Consider the following 27,564-nt stretch of genomic DNA (forward strand, 5'->3'; position numbering starts at 1 on the left):
CAAGCTTTCGATGAGCTTCCTGCAAGCTTGCGACGATCTACCTACAAGCTTGCATCAGTGGCAGCCATCTTGCATCTTGTATAATTTTAAAAAAAAACAAGAATGGTTTTAAAGTGAAAAACATGAACAGTTAAAACAAAAAAATCGGTGCTACATGTTGTCAGCTACTTAGGCTACAAAATTAGTTTACCTGTCTGATAGACATGTTCCATGTATGTGGGATAGTCTTGACTAAACTAATATGCTAAAAAGCTCCTGGTCCTATATTCTTCTTCTTCTATTTTTAGGTTATATTCCTCCACTATCTGGAGATCCACACTGTGGTGTAAAGTCATTTGTTTGTTTCTTCTTGTTTTCTTTTTTCTCCTGTTCCACCAAGCAGGATTCAACCAAACTTGGTCCAAATGATCCTCTTATAGACCTGACCAAGTGTTGTTATTTTTCAGGCCAATAAAAATTCCAAGATGGCCGCCCTGGCCTCTGAATAACAGACATTTTGAACATCTTCTCAAATTCCACCAGGCTAATTTCAACCAAACATGGCCCATGTCATCCTCTCGTGGCCATGCATGTTATTATTTTTGGGGCCAATTGAAAATCCAATCATTACAAGATCATTCTGTTTTAACCATATTGTATTATCATTCGTATGTATTAATATTAATTTTGTTTTAATTATTATTGTAAATACTATCTAAATCTGTTACATGTATGTTTGGTTGTTTAGCCACTGTTCCCACTGAATTTGATAAATCATATGAGAAGTTATGAATTTAAAAAAAATAACCATGAAAATTATTTGGACATGCTTGTACAGTTGAAGATATGCATGCAGCAAGCTTGCAAAAATGAAAACATGCTTGCGGGAAGCTTGCACAGTTGAAGATACGCATGCAGCAAGCTTGCAAAATGAAAACATGCTTGCGGGTAGCTTGCACATTTGAAGATATGCTTGCAACAAGCTAGCAAAAATTAAAACATGCTTGCGGGAAGCTTGCACAGTTGAAGATATGCATGCAGCAAGCTTGCGCATGCTTTCACAAATGAAAACATGCATGCGGCAAGCTTGCAGATATACTGACTACCTTACGCGAGCTAAATGTTAGCTTGCAAATAGCTTGCATTGCTTGTACTACCTTGTAACAACCTTGTAACTACCTTGCAACAACCTAGCCGCAAGCATTTGGGAGCATAACTACTGCTTTTCTGTTTACATGAACTGTGGTTCGGTTGCCAGGGGGCGACAGTATAAAATCTTTCAGTCGCCAAACGAAAAACAAAATGGTCACATATGCTTCCAAATCGGTCGCAATGTAGACGTCTGGCCTGAAATCAGACCAAATACATCCCAAAGTAGTTATTAACATTGTCTGTGATAACCAACTCCACGTTTGCATACACAGCAATGGTTGAATACTTTTGTAATTTAAAAGTTCCTTCAAATGAGGAGGTTGAGACCAATGCGATACAGGACCGGTCTCCAACTAAAAGTTCCACCTTGGCAGTCGGTCTGTCTGAAAGATGTTCGTCGTATTGTAAGTAGTGGATCTTGGCCGCATTGTGGTCCTCGCTGAAATTGAACTGGACGCTGCTGTAGATGTAGTAGTGCCCGGTAACTGGAATGACTGCGTGACTGCCATTGAAGTCGATGATTCGGGAATCGCTCGAGGTCCACTCCAAGGCACCAATGCCAACTGAAGAATATTTAAAGAAATATAGACATTCTGTAATAAAGGCTTAAAACCTTAGAATTTGACAAATGTGTTAATTATTTAGTAATTTAAAGATGCTTAAAAACAGGACTTATGTTCAAGTTTTAAATAAGTATGTAAAGCGGATGTCGTTTCAGGCAGGGCAGAGCAGGGGGGCTGGGGGTCTAGCCCCCCTCCCTCTAATAATTCTGAATCAAAAATATTATTGATACTAAATCTTAAGGCATAGATGAACTTTATTAGTAGAATGCAGGAAACTGCATTTTAGGACATCTAGTTTTCTAAATTTTACGGGGGAGCATACCCCCGAACCCTCTAGAAACTATGTTTTGTGCCTTCAATATCAGTCAGCCCCCCACCCCATGTCTACTTGCTTCCGCCGTGCCTGGGTTTAAAGCATTCGTCGTTAACTTAAGTATTAAGATTTTATAGACAATTTAGTAATGACTAATAAAATCACATATAAGGAATGGTTCACAGATAATTAGTTTAATATACTTTTGTAGTTGTTTATGCGTCTTACATTAAAATTGTTAAGTTATTGAACGTCAGTTATTATTTTTATTTTTTTTCAAATATTTATTCCAGTCCCTCATTTACATGACAGTCATATAAATATATGTAAACTATACAAATCATGTCTTGTTTTCGTAAACACTGTCGTGGACATGGAGTGAAAATTCTGAGTTAGCGTTGTTGTAATTGAAGATTACACCAGTCATGTGGACAGCACCAGTACACGACATAATTATTCAATTTCAAGTAAACTTTCATATAAATATATGTAAACTATACAAATCATGTCTTGTTTTCGTAAAACTGTCCTGGTTAAGTGAAAATTCTGAGTTAGCGTTGTTGTAATTGAAGATTACTTGTATGTATCTTATGACCACTCTTTAGTACTCGTCATCTATGGAAAGATTACTTGTATGTGTCTTATGACCGCTCTTTAGTACTCGTCATGTATGGAAAGATTACTTGTATGTGTCTTATGACCGCTCTTTAGTACTCTTCATGTATGGAAAGATTACTTGTATGTGTCTTTAGTACTCGTAATGTATGGAAAGATTACTTGTATGTATCTTATGTCCACTCTTTAGTACTCGTCATGTATGGAGATTACTTGTATGTATCTTATGACCACTCTTCAGTACTCATCATGTATGGAAAGATTACTTGTATGTATCTTATGACCACTCTTCAGTACTCATGTATGGAAAGATTACTTGTATGTATCTTATGTCCACTCTTTAGTACTCGTCATGTATGGAAAGATTACTTGTATGTATCTTATGACCACTCTTCAGTACTCATCATGTATGGAAAGATTACTTGTATGTATCTTATGTCCACTCGTCATATATGGAAAGATTACTTGTATGTATCTTATGTCCACTCGTCATCTATGGAAAGATTACTTGTATGTATCTTATGACCACTCTTCAGTACTCGTCATGTATGGAAAGATTACTTGTATGTATCTTATGACCACTCTTCAGTACTCATGTATGGAAAGATTACTTGTATGTATCTTATGTCCACTCTTTAGTACTCGTCATGTATGGAGATTACTTGTATGTATCTTATGACCACTCTTCAGTACTCATCATGTATGGAAAGATTACTTGTCTTATGTATCTTATGAAAGACTTACTTCATGTACTTATGTCCATCGTATGGAAAGATTACTTGTATGTATCTTATGTCCACTCGTCATCTATGGAAAGATTACTTGTATGTATCTTATGTCTGCTCTTCAGTACTCGTCATGTATGGAAAGATTACTTGTATGTATCTTATGACCGCTCTTCAGTACTCGTCATGTATGGAAAGATTACTTGTATGTTTCTTATGACCGCTCTTCAGTACTCGTCATGTATGGAAAGATTACTTGTATGTATCTTATGACCGCTCTTTAGGACTCGTCATCTATGGAAAGATTACTTGTATGTATCTTATGTCCGCTCTTCAGTACTCGTCATCTATGGAAAGATTACTTGTATGTATCTTATGACCGCTCTTCAGTACTCGTCATCTATGGAAAGATTACTTGTATGTATCTTATGTCCACTCTTTAGTACTCGTCATATATGGAAAGAATGAATAAAATTATTCAAAGTATTATATTTGTGGGAAAGTACAAGACAGGGCCAAGTCTGTGATGTATATATCTCTCCCATTTCGCTTATGGTCCAAACCCACAATGTTGCCACCTCCTAATTACATCAGGAAGGAAATGGTTCATTTAATGACGCACTCAACACATTTTATTTAAGGTTATATGGTGTCGGACATATGGTTAAGGACCACACATATTGAGAAAGGAAACCCGCTGTAGCCACTTCATGGGCTACTCTTTTCGATTAGAAGCAAGGGATCTTTTATATGCACCATCCCACAGACAGGGTAGTACATACCATGGCCTTTGATATACCAGTCGTGGTGCACTGGCTGGAGCGAGAAATAGCCCAATGGGCCCACCGACGGGGATCGATCCCAAACCGACCACACATCAAGCAAGCGCCTCACCACTGGGCTACGTCTCTCCCCCCCCCCCCCCCCCCAAAACTTATTTACATTAGATTTGTTCTCTGGTTTTCTTTCGTATATGACATATTCTATCTCTGTAACATTGCACTACATGTATTTGATTATTATATATTTCAGGAAATGTTTTATTTAACAACGCACTGAACACATTTTATTTACAGTTATATGGAGTCGGACCACAAAGATATTGAGAGAGGAAACCCGTAGTAGCCACCTATGGGCTACTCTTTTCAATTAGCAGTAAGGTACCTTTTATATGCACCATCCCACAGATGGTAGTACATACCACAGCCTTTGTTACACCAGTTTTGTGTGTGTGTGTGTGTGTGTATATATATATATATATATATATATATATATATATATATATATATATATATATATATATACTGAACAAAAAAAGAAACTTTCGATTTGTACATATAGTATTTGTTGTGTTAAACAATTCATTGTGTAATGAAATTATATAGGTAGTATTAGCCTTGAGCTGTATTATCAGAATTGATGAATTTTATCCATTATTTTTGCACTGTTAATCGTCGACAACGTGAAATTCAATTTGCACGTGTATGCATGGTTCGACATGTCCTGTGTAGTATTCGGTCAATTTGTTTTACTTGTCTTACTGACACTGTTGTCAAATGAATGAAAACGCTTCAAAATTTGTAAAAAAATTAAAGTTTTTTACATTGTAGCATTTTTAGTATGCCAAGAATACCCAATAATTTACGCAAACGGGCGATTAGCATGCTTGATGCTGGCATGTCGACAGAAGACATTGCAAGGCATGTTGGGAGTTCCAGTCGAGCGATACGAAATCTTCGCGCAAGATTTCGAACGACAGGAAGCACCAACGACTTGCCACGTCGTGGACATCCGCGTGTTACAACACGTGGTCAAGACCGCTATATCATGAACACGCATTTGCACAATCGATTCCAAACTGCCACTGCTACTGCTGCTAACACACCTGGGCTTCATAATAACCGAAGCAGTGGGCAAACTGTTCGTAATCGTCTGCAGGAGAACGGTTTACATGCACGACGTCCTTACTTCGGATGCATTTTAACGCAACATCATCGTCTAAATTGTCTTAATTAGGCACGTGTACACACTCGTTGGATACGGCGACGCTGGAATACCGTTCTTTTTTCGGATGAATCCAGATTTTCTTTACAATGTGGTGATGGCAGGGTGCTCATCTACCATAGGAGAAATGAACACTATGCCGACTGTTGTGTTCTTGAACGAGATCGTTTCGGGGGTGGGGGTTCTGTCATGGTCTGGGCAGCCATTGCCCATGGTTATCGTTCACCACTAGTCGTCATTGATGGCAATTTAAATGCACAACGTTACCGCGATGACATTCTCGCTCATCACGTCATTCCTCTGTTCCATACAAACGCCAACATCTCGATTTTTCAGCATGATAATGGCACCTCTCATACAGCTAGAGACACTGTAAATTTTCTTTGGACAAATAACATTGATTTCATTGATGACTGGCCCGCTAGTCCTGATCTCAACCTCATCGAGCATGTCTGGAATAGTCTGGACAGACGATTGAGGCGTCGTCCCAGCCCACTCGCTAACGTCAAAGAACTTCGTCAAGCGCTCATTCAGGAATGGAACAATATTCCACAGGCAGAAATCAACACTTTAGTCAATTCTATGTGCCTGCGATGCACTGCAGTGGTCAATTCAAGAGGTGGTCATACCCGTTACAGGCCTTTCCCCAGGATTTTTTTAAGGCGCTTACATATTTAGCATCATTATAACACAAAAATCAAGCCAAAAGAAGTGGGGTAGTGGGTTGAAAACAATTAAGTGTTTGCCTTCAATCCATCAAATCATGTTGGGGTTGTTTTTGTGGGGTGTTTTTTTTTTTTTTTTGGGGGGGGGGGGGGGGGGGGGTTAAAAATATTTTTTTTAAAACCCACCAATTCCCCATCCCCAACAATTTCATAATTTGCGCCATGTTGTTGCTGTTGATTTCAGCGTCGTGTTAAATGCTTGTTGTGATTTCTGCTTGTAAAATACCTAAGCTAAGAATGCTGACTTCACAGTATATTCCATTTATAAAAAAAACCCCAAAAACACCCCAAAATGTTAATAAAATAAAAATAAAATTTTTAAAATCCAGCTAACTTATTAAATGTCACCTCACAGTTTAACAAATATATATCTAGCATTATCTAACAAATATGATTATTGTAAACTAATTCAGTGTACGTTTTAACTGCAATTTGTATAAATACTGCATGTTCATTTCCCGTGATCGCAATCTCAGTGCGTGCTCTCGACCATAGGTACAAAATTAACAACAAAGGAAATAACGAAACTGCAGTTAGGTATTCATTGATGCAAACAACTATTGTTTTTCTACACATTTACATCAAGATTTACTCCTATGTAATCGTATTGTTCATATCCGCAACACTATATCTTGACACGTGGGTGTCAGCTGACTCTGAAGCGTTATTAATTGGGTGTTTTTGTTTTTAACCCCTACCACACTTGGTCAAAATTTCTCCCAGTTTCTGTTAACCTATGGCCATGATTTTTGCACCAAACGATGCATCATGGAATACTCTTTAAACGCATATATAACAATTATCCCCCCAGTTTGTTTTCATCAAGTTATGTTCAAGCAAAGTTAGCGGAAGTTTCTTATTTTGTTCAGTATATATATATATATATATATATATATATATATATATATATATATATATATATATATATATATACATAGCAATGAAATATATAGATCTACGGAAACCATAAAAGTCATATCCGGTGAAAAGTCATATTTTCACTGTATTTTAGCTACAGTGAAAATATAGAAATCGTATTTTCTTTTTTGTAAAAGTGCATGATTAAATTATCTCCCTTTGTCTCGTTTCTTCTTATTTAAATTTGATGATTACCAATGCATCTGACCGAATTTAAAAAATAAAAAATGTAATTTAAACAACTGTACCTATAAAAAAAAGGGATACGAAGTGCAATTACGATAAAATATCTAAAACGAATTGAATACAAAGCTAAATAATGATGACACAATGTAGTGTCATCGAGTGTAAGTGTAAGAATTTAACGGCGTTCGGCTCGTTTTGTTTTTGTGGGCGTTTTTGGAGGATCGCTTTGTCAGGTATGTTTGCACCGCAGTATTGTTAAATAAATGTTAATAAAGATATATTTTTTTCAAATTTCTTTTTAAAAGTCTATGGTCAAGTAAATTTTCTGGCAAAGTTCCATAGGAAGAAATGTATTATGATGTTACGTGTTTTCGATAGGATAAGCGAAAGATATTAACAAAAAGCGAAAGATATTGTCAAAAATTAGGAAATATGTATATAATAAATAGACCATTTCATGGTGTTTTTCCAAATACAATTTTTATGTCAACTCGTGATGTATGAAAATCATATTTTCACTCATTGCTTTGCAATTCGTGAAAATATTGTTTTCACACATCACTCGTTGACATAAAAATCGTATTCGAAAAAACCCATGGAATAGCCTCTAAATATATATATATATATATATATATTTATATTTCAGTATCCCCATGTTACTAATGAAAGCAGTACATATCTAAAGAAATATTTTTAGATTAGGCCCAAAACCTTCAAATTAAGCCACCTATTTAACTCCCCAAGAATATCAAATATAACGAAATTATGTACATTTATTCATTTGATTAATGTTGTGTTTAAAGAACATTTATCTGCCGTAAGTTTCTTATTTGTAAGTTTGCTTATACATGTATTACATGTATAGTATTGTGTACGTTTGTGAACGTGATCAACCATGTGTCGAACATATATTTATTTAGTTATTTGAATGTTTGATTATATACTCTTCAAAAAAAGTAGGGCAACTCTAATAAGAATCTACAATTGCCAAAATATAGCTGTGGGGAATGGTTATATGATAATAGTGAATTAATTGGGCAAACATTACAACCGGTGGTTCAGTATTACAGTAGGTTTTATGACCACCAAAGATCTTGAAGGACGATTGGGGTCAGAAGTGAAATTTGAAAGTTGATGTTTTTTGTTATTAAATTGCAAATTCAAACAATAAAAATGACTAAAAACAAAACAATAACAACTGTATTATCAACAGAATGAAAAAGATTGACAGAAATAATGTTCCACAGTTATTAATCGACTTTCCTGGAAATTGTCAAAATCGAAAATGACACCCCACGGACGTGTACGGGGCAACTGTGTGATGCACATGCAAACTATGGAATGTGTTTCGGTGTGTTGATAAACAGACCTGAACGTTCTTTACTAGGATATCTGTGGTCAAAACGTATGTTCGGTCTAATAGTTGATAATAACATTAATATTTCAGGTTCCTCTACTTTTTTGAAGAGTATATTATACTTTTAAGCAGTATACTCAACGTCCTGCCGAAATGGTTTTGTAAACCACCTCAAATGTAACACTGATGGCGTTCTGACTCAACTTCTGAGCGAATAAAGTTCTGTTCTGTTCTGTTCTGATTTTGTTTTGTTTAGTTTAACGACACCACTAGAGCACATCAATTTATTAATCATCGGATATTGGATGTCAAACATTTGGTAATGTTTACATATAGTCTTAGAAAGGAAACCCGCTACATTTTTCCATTAGTAGCAAGGGATCTTTTATATGCACCATCTCACAGACAGGATAGCACAACCCACAGTGTTTGATATACCAGTCGTGGTGCACTGGCTGGAACGAGAAATAGCCCAATGGGACCACCGTTCTGTTCTGATATGCTGCCACTTAATACAGAACAGAACAAAATGAGGCGGCAATTTGGCTTAAATGTAGATAAATGAAATATTTTGTGGTCAACCTACATTGATTATTTGCATGGTAATTATCAAGCGACTGTTGATGTCTCACATTATAATTAATATAAATATACCTTTCGTTTGATGGCTTCAAATTCCAGTTAACATAAACATATCTTTCTTTGATGGCTTCACATTCCAGTTAACATAAATATACCTTTCGTTGATGGCTTCACATTCCAGTTAACATAAATATACCTTTCTTTGATGGCTTCACATTCCAGTTAACATAAATATACCTTTCGTTGATGGCTTCACATTCCAGTTAACATAAATATACCTTTCTTTGATGGCTTCAAATTCCAGTTAACATAAATATACCTTTCTTTGATGGCTTCACATTCCAGTTAACATAAATATACCTTTCTTTGATGGCTTCACATTCCAGTTAACATAAATATATGTGTACCTTTCTTTGATGGCTTCACATTCCAATTAACATAAATATACCTTTCTTTGATGGCTTCACATTCCAGTTAACATAAATATATATGTGTACCTTTCTTTGATGGCTTCACATTCTAATTAACATAAATGTACCTTTCTGTGATCGTTTCACATTCCAGTTAACATAAATATACCTTTCTTGATGGCTTCACATTCCAGTTAACATAAATATACCTTTCTTGATGGCTTCACATTCCAATTAACATAAATATACCTTTCTTTGATGGCTTCACATTCCAATTAACATAAATATACCTTTCTTTGATGGCTTCACATTCTACGGTAATTAACATAAGTATACTGTGAGACCCCAGTATATTTATAAGTAATACTGTTTGAGTTACGTTTTTTTTCATAATTGTAAACTGGCGCTCACATAACTCCGATTTGAGACCATTAGCAACCACCAACTTACGAAGTCTTTTATGTCCATTTTATTACGTTTGGGCGAATGTCGATCCTTTTAAATGATGTAATTATTACTTGTGTACATTCCAAATTCATATTCCAATGATGTCATGTCGTGGCATGAAGTTTCTTGTCACTTTTGAGTGTTTAACAAATCATGTTTATATGTTCACGCATTTGCAAATGGCGGTAATGGCCGAGTTGACCGTGACCTTCAAGAATTATATTTATTGTACATCCGGGTCACAGCTGTCAAACCATTTTGCGGTAAATACAACTAAACTTTGAAAAAACAAAGTTTAAATTATAATTTTTGTAGGAACATGAATGAGATTAGAATTTACTGTATATGTTTATTTAGATAATTTATTGAGGTATTAGTTTACACCAGTAATAGGGAAGTCGGGTGTACTTTTAGCGTGACTAGCCTTACCCAGCCAAACAGGGGGAGGGTCTTAGTTCGCTGATTCAGCCGGCTGATTTTGGTAGTTTTAGATGTGAATACCCTCCCAGTGCGCTGATTCAGCAAGTTGATTTTACCAGCACGCTGAATTTTTCGCTGATTAACAAAAGTTATAAAAAGGCAGCGTTTAACGCTGGCCGTCAGTCTGGCTTTACCCTTACACTAGGTGGGTTGGGACCCATTTTGTTTATTTTCTAAAATTGTGGGTTTTTAAATAAACAGCTGGGATTAGACAGCCATTCTCACTAATAAGTAGTATCAATAAATATGATAATTATATTTGGCAATAATAATTAATTAGATATTTATTATTTAGATATAGGTTAATAGCCTTCAATCAAACTGAGAGCCCAGAAGTGCTATGGTATTTACTGTGAAAAGTTAGCATTGAGATAAAGTGTCTTGGACATAGTGATATTATTCTGAGATAGGAATATTTAGTCTACTGAGTTAGAAGTACTGAAATAGAAGTTCAGGTGTAGCTTAATATTGCTGAAGTAGTGAAAAGTGAGATAGTTCACTCGGTGTATATGAGAAGATAGAATAGAAGTACTGAAGAGTGAGAAGTATTGAAATAGAAGTTAAAGTGTAGCTTAATATTGCTGAAGTAGTGAAAAGTGAAATAGTTCACTCAGTGTATATGAGAAGATAGTGTAGAAGTAGTGAAGAGTGAGATAGTTCACTCGGTGTATATGAGAAGATAGAATAGAAGTACTGAAGAGTGAGAAGTATTGAAATAGAAGTTAAAGTGTAGCTTAATATTGTTGAAGTAGTGAAAAGTGAGATAGTTCACTCAGTGTATATGAGAAGATAGAATAGAAGTACTGAAGAGTGAGAAGTATTGAAATAGAAGTTAAAGTGTAGCTTAATATTGCTGAAGTAGTGAAAAGTGAAATAGTTCACTCAGTGTATATGAGAAGATAGTGTAGAAGTAGTGAAGAGTGAGATAGTTCACTCAGTGTATATGAGAAGATAGAATAGAAGTACTGAAGAGTGAGAAGTATTGAAATAGAAGTTAAAGTGTAGCTTAATATTGCTGAAGTAGTGAAAAGTGAGATAGTTCACTCAGTGTATATGAGAAGATAGAATAGAAGTACTGAAGAGTGAGCAGTATTGAAATAGAAGTTCAAGTGTAGTTTAATATATTGCTGAAGTAGTGAAAAGTGAGATAGTTCACTCAGTGTATATGAAAAGATAGAATAGAAGTACTGAAGAGTGAGAAGTATTGAAATAGAAGTTAAAGTGTAGTTTAATATATTGCTGAAGTAGTGAAAAGTGAGATAGTTCACACTGTGTATAAGAGAAGATAGTGTAGAAGTAGTGAAGAGTGACAAGTGGAATATAGTTGAAGTAGTTGTGGGTGATGTAGTGCCACCCTACTGAGTTTATAGTATTTAAGTGGTAGTTGATGGTGATGTAGTACCACCCTGTGTAGTTTATAGTGTTTAAGTGGTAGTTGAGGGTGATGCAGTGCCACCCTGTGTAGTTATTATAGTGTTGAAGTGACAGAGAGTGATGTAGTGCCACTCTGAGTAGAGAAATATAGTACTGAAGTAGTAAGAAGTAGTGAGAGAGAGTATTAGAGATAGTGTAGTGAACTGTAGTATTAAAGACAAAGCAATATATTAAACTAGCACATCTGAAGTTAGAGTATAAGTAAACACAAATTTAGCTATAATGGAAATAGTTGTGTAGTTACATAATGTAGGTTAATGATAAAATAGGTAACCTGAATACTACTTACCTTAATGGATACATATAGCTGAGACAGTGTTAGTTTTTAGCAACATTTAATGACATATTGGTCAATGTGTATGACCTGAAAGTGCTTGTTGATAGCAAATACTGATTGATATACATATAATATATAGTGAAGTGCAAGAAGCATTTCATTAAGACTGTTGGAAAACTATTTACCGTTGTTGTTACATAATAAATTATTGAACTTTACAAATTTGTTGTGTCATCTTTGCCTTCTATAGTTATTCGGGAGTTTATTACCAGCTATTCACAAAATATTCAGATGCTCGGTCGTCACAATACCTATCTTTGATGGCTTCACATTCCAGTTAACATAAATATACCTTTGTTTGATGGCTTCACATTCCAATTAACATAAATATACCTTTGTTTGATGGCTTCACATTCCAGTTAACATAAATATATATATGTGTACCTTTCTTTGATGGCTTCACATTCCAGTTAACATAAATATATATGTGTACCTTTCTTTGATCGTTTCACATTCAAGTTAACATAAATATACCTTTCTTTGATGGCTTCACATTCCAGTTAACATAAATATACCTTTCTTTGATGGCTTCACATTCCAGTTAACATAAATATACCTTTCTTTGATGGCTTCACATTCCAATTAACATAAATATACCTTTCTTTGATGGCTTTACATTCTATGGTAATTAACATAAATATACCTTTTCTTGATGGCTTCACATTCCAGTTAACATAAATATACCTTTCTTTGATGGCTTCACATTCTACGGTAATTAACATAAATATACCTTTCTTTGATGGCTTCACATTCCAGTTAACATAAATATACCTTTCTTTGATGGCTTCACATTCTACAGTAATTAACATAAATATACCTTTCTTTGATGGCTTCACATTCCAGTTAATATTAATATACCTTTCTTTGATGGCTTCACATTCCAGTTAACATAAATATACCTTTCTTTGATGGCTTCACATTCCTGCTGTGCATCAGTGGTCTGTTCGTGGATAAGATTTCCAGTTTTTGATCGTCCGTTATGTCAGCACTGCATGGTTCTGAGAGTAGATCAATATGCATTGCATTACAAATTATGGAATGACGCTTGCAGGTGCGCATTCAGCACCTATTGTGTTCACTGGGATCTAGACCACACAAATGGTCGATTTTACCTTTAATAACCATTTAATATTCTTTTTCTTTACATACACTTGAAAACAAACGTAAACCTCAACATACTGACATCAATTTCATCATGGAGCGGGACGTAGCCCAGTGGTTAAGCGTTCGCTTGATGCACGATCAGTCTAGGATCGCCATCGGTGGACCCATTGGGCTATTTCTCGTTCCAGCCAGTGCTCCACAACTGGTGTAACAAAGGCTGTGGTATGTACTATCCTGTCTGGGATGGTGCATATAAAAGAAAAGAGTAGCTCATGAAGTGGCAACAGCGGGTTTCCTCTGTCAATATCTGTGTGGTCCTTAACCATATTTCTGATGCCATATAACCGAAAATAAAATGTGCTGAGTGTGTCGTTAATTAAAACATTTCCTTCCTTCCTTCCTTCAATTTCATCATCTGAATCTGGAGGACATTTACCCACACAATCGATTAGGGATTTTTATAATCCATCATGATTAATTTTCGATTAGTATCAATCATTGAAACATCCCTAGACATAATACATCAGATACCTAACAAAGCCACAATAAAATACCCCTCCCAAAAAAAAAATAGAGTCAAAAGAGACATGGCCAATTTTCTTTTTGCACCATGTATGTTTAATATTAATTCTGATGTTGTAACCCACTGCTGTGACCGACATCATACTAAGGAGGTGAAACTGCACCCCCCCCCCCCCCCCCCCTCAGTGCTGGAGCAAATCCTCAAATTCGGGTAAAAAACGATCGAGATATTTGGGGAAAATATGCTATCCTTAGACCTTTTTAACATTTATTTCCATCATTATAGCTGTTTAGCAGTAATGTTAATATGAATAAACATTGTTATCCAGATTTGGGCTTTTTTTTTTAATTCAGGCAAAAACCAGCCTGCGCCCCCCCTCCCCCCCCCCCCCCTCCCCACACACACACAGATGAGAGCTTGTACTTACGTCATTCTTCCAGAACTAAGATCATCATAGCAACGTATCAAACCCACGTACATGAAGATGAAACACCGGAGAACATCTCCCAGTGACGAAGTTCTTGCCTCGTGTGGTAAATTACCATCATACTGTGAAGGCCAATGGCATAACGAGGGGTGGGGGACACAGGTGCAATGCTCCCTCCCCCATCAGACATTTATTTTTATTTTTATTATTATATTAAAATTTATAAAATCATACATACATACATACATACATACATACATACATGTACATACATATATACACACATACATCCGGTGCCATAGGTTCGAGTCCCAGAAACGGCATGGGACAATTTGTGAGGCCAGAAAGGATTTAATTATCCCCTGCTCCAGTGCATTAACATCTATGTATATAACAGTCAACCTCGACATACATACAATATATAGATATTCATACATAAATACATACCAGCCAGTGCCAGGTCTGCCCACTGTTTCATGCACGTAAGCGGGGTCGACCGTGTAAATTGTAGGCCCCATGCATGTGGTTGAGTTAAAGAGCATCCTTTTTATGGATGCCTCAATAGCTCAGAGCACATCATGGTTAGTCTGGAATCTGCGGGCGATTCGGTGCCACAAGTTTGAATCCCAGCAATGGCATGGGACAATTTGTGAGGCCAGAAAGGATTTAATTATCCCCTGTGCCAGTGCGTTAATATCTATGTATGTAACAGTCAACCTCGACATACATACAATATATAGATAGTCATAAATAAATACATACAGTGTAGTGTGGGTTGCCCCCAACCATATAAAATCCTGTCTACGCCAATGGTGAAGGCATGATCAATTAACTAAACAAAACACACTATACCATACCAAATCTCTCTCTCTCTCTCTCTATCTATCTCTCTCTCTCTCTCTCTCTCTCTCTCTCTCTCTCTCTCTCTCTCTCTCTCTCTCTCTCTCTCTCTCTCTCTCTCTCTCTCTCTCTCTCTCAAAATAGCTGTATCTGTAGGTCTGCCTGCCTGTATCAATCGGTATTGTCGGAACAAAATTTGTTCATATTTATGAGAGGAACAAATTAAATGCACCCTGGTGTCCGGGTTTGCCAAGTTATGCTTGTAAATTATATTTCAGATTTTCGCGGAAAGAAAGGGACGCTAAGGTCAGTTTGTGATGTCCGACTGAAGTGTGGGCCTGGACCAATGTTCCGGGAAAACAAATGTACCGGAGACATATCACGGTCCTATTGGCTTAAAAAGTTTGGAATGGTGGTTATAAGCTGCGGTTTTGTGAACAATGAATCACTTAATACCAGGATGTCACAAGGGGTTTCCCCAAGAGGCTTGTTTATGTAATGAATTAGAAAACTGTAGTAACCAGTGGCGGATCTAAGGGGGGGGGGGGGGGGGGGGGGGGTTGCGACAGTTATATTTTTATTTAATTTTTTTCATTTTTCAAGTTGGAGAATCCGAGATATCTCTTCGGGAACATTCCTGGCCTTCAGCCACGTCATTACCATAGCCCCACCGCCCACCCCCTAAATGGATGTTCTGGATCTGCCACTGTTAACAAACAAATATTTCTTTAAAGACGTCCTTATCCCCCACCACAATACTTGCTTTCCACACAGATCCGTTCATTCCGTATTGGACAAACTAAAAACAATTGTGGGGCGAAATAGGGAAGTCCCCCTCCACCCAACCGCCCACACGTCTCTTCCCTTATTGACAGCGTACTACATATGTCTTGGTAATAGCGAATATCATAAACCTTCCTTCTTTGAAGGAAGGAAATGTTTTATTTAATGACACACTCAACACATTTTATTTAAGGTAATATGGCATCGGACATATGGTTAAGGACCACACAGATACTGTTAATGGAAACAAGCTGTCGCCACTTGGGGGTCGGGGGGGTGTCGTCTTGGAATTCAAACACCCCTCCCCCCCCCAGGTCAACACCACTTTACTGTATTTTAATTTTATTTGTGGTGTGTGTTGTGTGTTGTGTTGTTGAATTGTATGCGTTGTGGTGTGTTGTTGGTATTGTTGTATGGTGTTGTGTGCGTGTTATGTTGTGTGTGTTGTGGTTGTTGTAGTGTGTGTTGTGTATGTGTGTTGTATGTATGTGTGTATGTATGTGTGTGTCAGTGTGTGTGTGTGTGTGTGTGTGTGTGTGTGTGTGTGTGTTTGTGTCTGTGTGCCTATGTGCACGTGTGTGTCTGTGTAAGTTCTGTCTGCCTATGTATGTGTGTGTACCTGTGTGTGTGTGTGTGTGTGCCTGTGTGTGTGTGTGTGTGTGTGTATGTATGTGCATGTGTGTGTTTGTGTGTCTTTATGTGTGTGAGAGAGAAAGAGAGACAGACAGAAAGAAAGAGGAAGAGTGTTGGGAGGGTGGAGTAGGTGGACCAGGAAGATCCCAAATTTTTCTTAATAGGTTGAAGTAATAAAATGGGCCCTTGTTGGGGTACCACGTTACTCTCCATATGGCGTATTTAAATTCACAAAAATCACTTGTAAAATATTTACATGTTCAATGGTCTGCGGTGTATACTTGTCCTGCTATTTAACTTCTAAAAACATAAAATATCTCATCATATCAAAGATATACTGCCACTAGATAGTAGGAAAAGTGTGTGACCATGACAACAGCGAACACAGCGGGGTTTCTTTCTATGACGGAACTCTTTAACAAATGGATGTTAACACACTTACCTTGTTTGAAGTTTCTGTCCACATACCAAGTCGCATACTAAAGGAAAAAAAGGAAAGGAAAAACCATGTTCAGTCTGCAAAAAATAAAATACACTAATTCTAATAAGACCATTCACACTGGATACATGTTGGTTTTTGTTTAACGACGCCACTAGAGCACATTGCTTAATTAATCATCGGCTAATGGATGCCAAACATTTGGTAATTTTGACGCATAGTCATCAGAGGAAACCCGCTACATTTTTTCATTAGCAGCAAGGGATCTTTCATATGCACCATCCCACAGACAGGATAGCACATACCACGACTTTTAACCAGTGTAGTATGGTGCACTGGTTGGAATGAGAAAAACAATCAGTTGAATGGATCCACCGATGTGGTTGGATCCAACAACACAAGCACCTCAAGCGAGCACTCAACCGACTGAGCTAAATCCTGCTAAATCCTGTATTAGAATTCATAGTAATTTGTTACCAAACTTTTTTTTTCTATTTACATTGATTAATTTATTTATTTTTAGAAATAACATTATTATTTAATATATATATATATATATATATATATATATATATATATACTCTTCAAAAAAAGTAGGGGAACCTGAAATATTAATGTTAATATCAACTATTAGACCGAACATACATTTTGACCACAGACATCCTAGTAAAGAACGTTCAGGTCTGTTTATCAATACATCGAAACACATTCCATAGTTTGCACATGCATCACGCAGTTGCCCCGTACACGTGCGTGGGGTGTCATTCTCTATTTTGACAATTTCCAGGAATGTCGATTAATCACTGTGGAACATTATTTCTGTCAATCTTATTTATTCTGTTGATCATGCAGTTGTTATTGTTTTCTTTTTAGTCATCTTTATTGTTTGAATTTGCGATTTACTGATAAAAAAACGTCAACATTCAAATTTCACTTCCGACTCTTATCGTCCTTCAAGATCTTTGGTGGTCATAAAACCTACTGTATAACTGAACTACCGGTTGTAATGTCTGCCCAATTAATTCACTATTATCATACAACCATTCCCCACAGCTAATATACCTTACAATTTTGGCAATTTTAAATTCTTATTAGAGTTCCCCTACTTTTTTGAAGAGTATATAATTATATACACTGCACTGGTTAGAAGCCGTGGTATGTGCTATCCTGTATGTGGTATGTGCTATCCTGTCTCTGGGATGGTGCATACATATATATATATATATATATATATTGATGAGTTGGTGTGTTATATCTGTTTTAACATTACAGGACGGTGGCTTAGGTCCAAATACGGGCAATATTGTTACACGCTGGTCCAAAGCACCAACATTGGCACCCGATTTTAGAGGTCAACGTCCAAGTTTCAATTTATATCTAGAAAAGCAGTTTGAAGTCACTAACCTGGGCATAATGTGTTTTATTCCAGTTTGTCCTTTTCTAATTGTGACTAAATATAGTTTGTTTTGTTTAACAACACCACTAGAGCACATATGTTTTATTAATCATCGGCTATTGGATGTCAAACAATATTGTGTTTTCCATTAGTAGCAAGGGATCTTTTATATGCACCATCCCACAAACAGGATAGCACATATAATGGCCTTTGATATATCAGTCGTGGTGGACTGGCTGGGACAAGATATAGCCCATTGGGCCCACCGCCGCAGATTGATCGTAGACCGACAGCGCACCAGGGGAGCGCTTTACCACTGAGCTACGTTCCGCCCTCTGTGACTAAATAAATGTACAATAGCCACCATATTTCAGCTTGAACTGCTGTTTGTTATCCTCGTCCGATCACACAGGTGAAACGATTGTGATCTATACACAGATATTCTGGTAGCACATGCATCCAGGCTTTTCGTACTCGACCACACGGACTGACAAGCCATGAACAGTTCCAGCTGAGGACATTCAACGCATGGACAGTTCCAGCTGAGGACATTCAACACATGGACAGTTCCAGCTCAATGTCATAAGCGAGGACATTCAACTCATGAACAGTTCCAGCTCAATGTCATGAACGAGGACATTCAACTCATGAACAGTTCCAGCTCAATGTCATGAGCAAGGACATTCAAACACATGAACAGTTCCAGCTCAATGTCATGAGCAAGGACATTCAAACACATTGACATTTCCAGCTCAATGTCATGAGTGAGGACATTCAACTCATGGGCAGTTCCAGCTCAATGTCATGAGCGAGGACATTCAACACATGAACAGTTCCAGCTCAATGTCATGAGCGAGGACATTCAACACATGAACAATTCCATCTCAATGTCATGAGCGAGGACATTCAACATATGAACAGTTCCATCTCAATGTCATGAGTGAGGATATTCAACACATGAACAGTTCCATCTCAATGTCATGAGCGAGGACATTCAACATATGAACAGTTCCATCTCAATGTCATGAGTGAGGATATTCAACACATGAACAGTTCCATCTCTATGTCATGGGCGAGGACATTCAACACATGGACAGTTCCAGCTCAATGTCATGAACGAGGACATTCAACACATGGGCAGTTCCAACTCAATGCCATGAGAGAGGGCATTCAACACATGGGCAGTTCCAGCTCAATGCCATGAGAGAGGACATTCAACACATGGGCAGTTCCAGCTCAATGTCTTGAGTGAGGACATTCAACACATGGACAGTTCCATCTCTATGTCATGGGCGAGGACATTCAACACATGGACAGTTCCAGTTCAATGTCATGAACGAGGACATTCAACACATGGGCAGTTCCAACTCAATGCCATGAGAGAGGGCATTCAACACATGGGCAGTTCCAGCTCAATGCCATGAGAGAGGACATTCAACACATGGGCAGTTCCAGCTCAATGTCTTGAGTGAGGACATTCAACACATGAACAGTTCCAGCTCAATGTCATAAGAGAGGACATTCAACACATGGGCAGTTCCAACTCAATGCCATGAGAGAGGACATTCAACACATGGACAGTTCCAACTCAATGCCATGAGAGAGGACATTCAACAGATGGGCAGTTCCAACTCAATGCCATGGGTGAGGACATTCAACACATGGGCAGTTCCAACTCAATGCCATGGGTGAGGACATTCAACATATGAACAGTTCCATCTCTATGTCATGGGTGAGGATATTCAACACATGGGCAGTTCCAACTCAATGCCATGGGTGAGGACATTCAACACGTGAAAACTTCCAGACAGTGTTTATTGCTGCACACGTCTTGCACAAGTCATCAACGCCAAACTGGGGGAGTTCTTTACACAAGAAACCCACCCGTGCATTTGTCCTTGCATGGAAAACTTCCACTACATTGCACTGTCTTAACCCAATTGCATTGTCTTAACTCAAGTGTCTAGCAATAAAAACCATCTTACTTTGATTCTAGAGTGTTTGATGGTGTTATTTTCTTACACACCCATTAGTGAGAACATCATGCGTGATTTTTTATAACACATGGTTGTTTACACACGTACGTGTGTTAACAATTTCAAGACATACGACTGGCTGCTCCTAGGTGATGACCAGGTCACCAGTGCCAATCCGATGAAAAACAAAACGGTGGAAATAGATTAGACTGTGACATATAGTTAACCTGGCAATCATGTGTCTATGACGCGTAAGTTAGCTACAAGTGCAACGGCTGTAAATAACTTTTAGTCGAAAAAGATGTTAAAATTTGCTTCAAACCTGGTTTTTAAGGATATGTAAGAAATAGAATAATACATTTGTGTATGTTAGATACCATTATCTCACAACTCGTTGTTTAAAATTGTATCAAACTTGCTTTCGCTCATTAGATACATTTTAAAACAACTCATTGTGAGATAAATGGTATCTAACGGCCACTCATGTATTATTCTCTGTACACTGTATGTTCTGTGATAAGAAAACACGTTTACATTCGGTGAATACATGTACAGTGGCATCTTCATCTCTTGGACAGACACGAATACACTTCAAATTGTAAAAAAAAATTAAAAAAATTAAAATAATAGGATACACTGTAATATTGATGCCATTTAAGGAATATTTTAATAACAAGTGGTGCGTTTCAAAACCAATATTTATTATATTACCATTTAAAAAGGTTATTTAAGCTCATATATAACAGAAATGCAATATAACATTAATTGATGTTGACCGTGACCTATCTTTGACCTTGGTTTTTAAGTATAGATAATCCCCTATCGAACAAATTGAAAGAACTAGTTTAATTGTGTGATGTGTAGTACTTTTGTCACCATTTCAGTTTGACCTTTGACCTTAACATGGCCTTGACTTTAAAATCGGGGCAGTCCTTTTGAGATAAATATGTGCCCAGTTTAGTGCTTTTTCAATATTGACATTGACTTGTCCTTGTGTGAAATCGGCTATGTTTAGTAGGACCAAATGGGGCAATCCAGTGTAAAAAACAATTATTAAAATAATTATTTTATTATTATTTTTAGGCCAAGTTATAATCAATTACATATAGAAAGACCATTCAAAGATAATTGAATTGAGATATAATTATTTAATTCCTACCTGTAATTATGCAAATTAGGTGGGAACCCCATTATATTCTCGAAATAAACCGATGTAAATGTGGAACTTTTCATTTCTTTTGTTTTCTCCTACAGGTAATTAATATGCCTATTATTTTATGGTAATTAATAGTACATATATTATCCTAAAAATATGTAGACTTATGTTTGATTGTTTTATTGTCAGGCGAGTTAGTTTTATATATGAAATGGTAATATTTCGTAAGGTAGAGTATCGTGCAGGGTTTGCAAAGTGCCAATCTGATTAAAATTATAGCGTTATTCGGGAGCATACAAATTCTAAAAATATCGGGCGAGACTATTTATGTTTCCGGCATACTTCGTAATTCACCCGAATCATTTCGTATACCCTTGGCATAATCCCGAATGATTTTGCAAGTAAGGTTTTGATTGGTCGAATGAAAGGTCAACTGGATATGAGCTATTAGATCCACATGTAATAGTGGAGCTAATTTTAATTAGATTGGCAAAGTGCCAGAGTACTCGCAAGTTCCAATAGTTTTGTTATTTTAGTGTCTGTATGTTTAAGATAATATAATCATTTAAGTACTGTAGTGTTAGGTTCCAAGTGTTTATCAAGTTTGGATGAAAATCCTAGAACTGTTACTATTGGTGATTACCCATAATCCCATTTCCAACATGGCTGCGCCCATATTAATTAAACACGTTTGACAAATGTATTTAGTATTGATTGTAATGAATATGTTTAGAAGTGACAAGTTTATATTTTATGATTTTTGTAGTAAAAGTATACTGTAAAACAAAAGTTATGTATCCCATAAATAATTAGCAAAAATTACTTTCGTACAGGTTTCTTGATTAATAGTCACATTCGTGACATTGTATGGTAACAGGTCGATTCGCCCTTATTACTAGTTCACCCGAGTCGTTTTGAGCAGGGTCGATTCGTACCTCCAACTGAGTCGTTTCGCCCCATGTTTCGATTCGCCCTAATTTTTATTTCGTTAATAAAGTACATTCATTCATTGATTTATCCTATATCCATTGATTTTTAGATGTCACACATTGCGTGTTTATATTTACAGATAAAAATAATATTATATATTTTTTTATTTCCAATATCATTTACTCAAGCCATACATGAAATATGTACAGGCCGTAGATAATATACAGACAATGTATTCACATTAATAATTAATTTATGAACAGTCACACTGCATACTACTGATGTGCTGTGGTTTCTTATTAAATATACTACATACCCAGCTGAGGTTAAAATGCCGAGTACGGTATGTTGAATTTGCCTAGCTTCAGCTGACAGTAAGTAAACAGCTGATAAAGCATTAATATCCAAAGACAGAAAATTACCTAATATTTGGTAATGAATAAACAGAAGAAAAAAAGACTTCAAAATTATAATAAATATATTTATTTTGTGGGGCGAAATGACTCTGTACGATTGAGATGTTGGGCAAACCTACCATGGGTGAATAGGACTAAGGGTGAAACAATGCAGAGTTGAAATGGTTTTAGGGCGAAACGACCCGGATTTCATTGTATGGGTATGATACAGTTATATGTGTCAGAGATTATGTTTTCGAAATAAACCGATGTAAATGTGGAACTTTTCTTTTCTTTTGAAAGCAGGAACTCGGCAGTAACACTTGATCTAAACATTTAAAATCGGACAACCCTATCTAAATAAATAAATATAAATAATATAAGTTGTACAAATGTGCCACATTTGGTGCTTGGGCCAGCAAGTGACAATCATTTCACTAAGCCACTCCAAACAGGCACGGATTCAGGCAGGGGGCCTAAGGTGTCAAGGTCCCCAAACCCCTATTTTTAGTCTAAGAACTCAATATATATATATATATATATATATATATTATATATAAATAGAAGACAAAAATGCAAACTTATCCCGTCCACCTGTCAAAGACTTTTAAATTCTATTTTCAAAAATAACAACGGGTTTTGGGCCCCCTCTACTAAAACATCCTGGATCCGTGCCTGCCAGTATTAGTTCTATTTTATGTCAGTCCATCGGTTCCTTTTACAAGACACGAACCTGCTCGAAGAGGTCCAGGAACTGACCAATCATCTTGAAGCAGCACAGCTCCTGGTCCTCCTCCATCCTGAGCTCGCGTATGACGTCGTGGATTCCACCGTAACTGGCAGCAAGCGAGGCACACTTCGTGCACAGTCTAAAGTTGTCTGCCAGGTTATTTGTTGTCACGTAACTGCTCACTTCTGTCGCCTTCGCATCTTTGGCGCCCACAATCAGAATAGTCCAAACAAAAATGGCTAGCAGAACCAGATTTGCCGTCACCAAAATGCTGAGCTGTATTTGGAGATTTTTGCAAGCTTTGGAAAAAGCTTTCTTGTCTGTTTCATATTGCTTTATGCTGAACAGCTGCGAAAGCGAGGCTAAGGACTGGTTTGTAGGCAGGACTGCGGACGTCTGCGAGTGTTGTATGTGGATGTTGTCCTGCGTGTTTAGAGTTGAAGGTGGCGGACACCTGGGGTGGCTGACAGATTCATACGTGTGTTCGCTCGAACCCAAAATATCAGCCAATGAATCTCCGTCCATTTTCTGAAGTGAACAAAACGAAATGAAAATATTTTACATTTTAATACATGAATGAATGAATGAATGAATATTTATCAACTTCACAGCACAAAAAAATTAATGAATGTTTAACAACATCACAGCACGAAAAAATTCATGAATGAATGAATGTTTAACAACATCACAGCATGAAAACATGAATGAATGTTTAATGAAGTTTTATATTGTCATTGCTCGTCACTTCATTTATGCATGTACCTTAGTTTGACACCCAATAGCCGATGTATATTTCATGATAGGGTGTCGTTAAACATTCATTCATTCATTGGACACCCAGCACGAAAAATTAATTAATTAACATTTAACGACACCCCAGCACAAATACATTGGCTACTGGGTGTCCAACGAGTTAAAATGCATATTTTGTTGTAGACCTAACAAATGGTTATTTTGACACTGGAGAGAGAAAGAGAGTGGGGGGTGGGGGGTGGGGTGGAGAAAGAACATTTGCATTAAATTTTATTCACAATCATCGTATAGAGCTAGATAGACAGACATACAGATATATATATATATGTATATATATATATATATATATATATATATATACACACACACACACGATGTATGTATATGTATATATATAGAGACAAAAAGGGAGAGAGAAAAGGAGCGAACGAGGGGGAGGGCAGAATGCTACTACAGTACAGGGGCATAGGCTGGGGGGGGGGGGGGTCGGACGAACCCCCCGCATAAATATGGAGTTTCGGGTGGTGCAAAAACAAAATAGAAAAAGGTCCACTTGGTTCATATTCGAACCCCCCCCCCCCCCCCCCCCCCCCCCCCCCCCCCCCCCCCCCGGTCAGGTCCAGATCACGCTATGCCCTTGCAGTACCTACTCCAGTTAAAATTACACTTTTTTCATTTCTTAAAGTGCCAGTACGTGTTAGTGCTCCGGGTATGCATCTTTCCATCACATAAGACTCGTATGTTTTATTTACTTCCCGTTTAAATTTAGAATCTCGGCACACCATTATGACATCTTGTGTGAATGAAAGAAGGAATGACTTGATAACAAATGACGACTGAAATAAGGAATGACTGAATAATACGTGTGCGCGTGAGCTCTCTCTCTCTCTCTCTCTCTCTCTCTCTCTCTCTCTCTCTCTCTCTCTCTCTCTCTCTCTCTCTCTCTCTCTCTCTCTCTCTCTCTGTATATATACCTTACCTTTTTTTCAGTAATAATTTAATCAGCCGTTTGCTGATGTACACGACGGTGTAATAAGTAATAAATAGGCCAACCCGAAACTCCTCTGTCATTTAAATATTTCCGGGAATGCCGAAACTGACGTATTGAATTCACCAAACGACAGTGTGATGTCTTCAACTTTGACATCTCACATGTTGACTAACCTGTGGAGAGGATACCAACAGATAGAAAACCGAAACAACTGTGTTTGCATGTCTTCATACCCGATGTACACATTAGTCATAGGGTTGGTGTTTCCCGGGGATTATCCTATTCGCGTGAAAGTAGGACACTTCGTGTGTGCGGGGATTTTTATTGTGTCTAGTATCGTTCTAGGTCAATGGAGTAGCATACGAGCCGACAAACAGGGGTAGATAAAGGGGTGGCACGCATTATCCCCCGTTTGAAGTAAATATATATATATCTTTCTCTCTCCCTCCCTCCCTCCCCCCCCCCCCCTCTCTCTCTCTCTCTTTTTTTTTTTTTGTTGTTGTTTTTTTGGGGGGGTTACTGTGTACCTCAAAAGACTTCGAGTACGTGTTAGTATTACGCACGATGAAGTGGTCGTGTATTTCCCCATAGTCATGTTTGATATGAGAACCTACTAGCTGTAAGTAAGTTCCCATCTGTCATGAGATAGCCCAGCCAATCGTATTTCAGCTTGCTGGGTCACGGTGATTTTGTTGTCGCGGGTCTGTAAACGGAGAAACTTGGAAAGTACAATATTGACATTCGGTCACCGGGCAAACTCAAGTTATTATTAACGACAGCAAAACCAGCATTAACGTCCATAAATGATAAATTGCAACATAGTTATCCTTTAGTTTAGGTATTTACCCTTCTGTGGTGCCAACTTTCGTTCATCATGGGGTGTTGTTAAACCATTCATTCATTCATTCTTTCATTCTTTCTTTCTTTAAATGTATGACATTTATTCATTCTTTAAATTTATGACATTCATTTATTCTTTCTTTTTTTAAATGTGTCTCATTCATTCATTCATTCTTTCTTCGACTACCCCTCTCCTGGTGAACCCCCCGCCCCACCATCACCACCACCCAGTTGCCGACCCAAGTGTTCCAGGTCATACTGTGTCAGTTTTCATATGCCATCGGTGTCACAAATTACATTAGGGTTAACAATAAGACGCGAGTATTTTGCATGCGAAAGGAATTACTTACATTTTGCTATTACACTACGTCGAAATGAATATATTCCAATCAATTCACGTAACGGGGGGGGGGGGGGGGGGGGGGGGGGGGGGGGCCTGAATGTAAAGCGAATTCATTTTAGAAAACGAAAGTGTTGCCCCATCAAGTAAACAGGTTTCAAATTACGTAATAGCGCATGCTTCAAAGGAAAAGAAAAGAAGATCATTTTTCGCACATGCGCGGTTCTACATTTCAGCTTTTTAATGCCACTACGTAAAATATGTTTTTGAAATATTTACAGTAGATGATTTGGGGTTTTTGTTTTTTTGTTTTTTTTGTTTGGGGGGGGGGGGGGATTAATTATTATTTAAAAAGAAAATCTAAATTTTACCAATAACAGTTCAAATGACTTGTTTGTTCTTTGCTCACTAACAACACTTGTTATCAATACAGATAGACACTATGTTAACACCAGTAAATAGTAGATGATTATCAGTTATGCGGCACTGAGCATTCTCTCACAGATGGTTGACCTAATTATTGACCCAACAAGGTATTATATGACAATATATACATTTGATTTGTACCTAAAAGTACTTTATTGAACCATCTACATAACCACCATATCACACTTATTATTGATATTTTATAATAATAATAAAAAAATTGAATTATGGGTACGGTCCATAATTCTGAGAAAAATAACGGCTATTTGGAGAGCAGAGGTGTGACGTATTATTTTGAGTCACGTGACGGGCATTCCCCGAATAACCGCAGTGCTAAAACGATTTACCAAGCTCGTGTAACAAGAACGCTTGACCGTTCTCTGCGACGTTGGGTAAATAGAAAAAAATCACAATGAAAATAAGTTATTGAAAAATAATAAAAACATGTACTGAATGATAATAAGCTTATACATTAATTTATTTTAGTAACAGAAGCATGTTAAACGTCGACAATCCCGACTAGTTAGGCCTTTACATCTATAGGTAAATTTATCGTTAGTCGTACGCGAAAAACGCTAAACATCTGGATCACAAACACCGTCACTTTCCACCTTGTCAGATTCATTATTATACAAAATATGCCATAACAGTGACT

General features: G+C 37.2%; 1 protein-coding gene across 3 annotated transcripts; it reads right to left on the minus strand.

The window, feature by feature from the left end:
* Positions 1-803: 803 nt before the first annotated feature.
* On the minus strand, positions 804-25,694 carry LOC121375596. 3 transcript variants are annotated; one of them, XM_041503143.1, is made up of 5 exons: positions 25,477-25,694; positions 23,563-24,087; positions 16,980-17,016; positions 13,127-13,225; positions 804-1,694 (listed from the first exon to the last, which is right to left on the minus strand). In XM_041503143.1, exons 2-5 carry the CDS (start codon positions 24,082-24,084, stop codon positions 1,333-1,335), a joined length of 1,020 nt encoding a protein of 339 aa, XP_041359077.1. In that variant the 5' UTR covers positions 24,085-24,087; positions 25,477-25,694; the 3' UTR covers positions 804-1,332. The 3 variants fall into 3 exon arrangements, with proteins under 3 accessions (XP_041359077.1, XP_041359068.1, XP_041359085.1); XM_041503134.1 differs by having other exon boundaries at positions 25,292-25,694; XM_041503151.1 differs by lacking the exon at positions 13,127-13,225 and having other exon boundaries at positions 25,292-25,694.
* Positions 25,695-27,564: the final 1,870 nt, after the last annotated feature.

This window comes from Gigantopelta aegis, chromosome 1 (genome assembly GCF_016097555.1).
Source record: "Gigantopelta aegis isolate Gae_Host chromosome 1, Gae_host_genome, whole genome shotgun sequence".
Lineage (NCBI taxonomy): Eukaryota > Metazoa > Mollusca > Gastropoda > Neomphalida > Peltospiridae > Gigantopelta > Gigantopelta aegis.

Bases quoted from the DNA above. Each gene is read 5' to 3' on its own strand.
- LOC121375596 (XM_041503143.1), bottom strand. From the start codon at position 24,084: ATGGACGGAGATTCATTGGCTGATATTTTGGGTTCGAGCGAACACACG. The intron at 17,017-23,562 runs GTTCGTGTCTTG...TTTTTCCTTTAG, and splicing joins TCCTGGACCTCTTCGAGCAG to TATGCGACTTGGTATGTGGA. The intron at 13,226-16,979 runs GTAAGTGTGTTA...ATCTACTCTCAG, and splicing joins GGACAGAAACTTCAAACAAG to AACCATGCAGTGCTGACATA.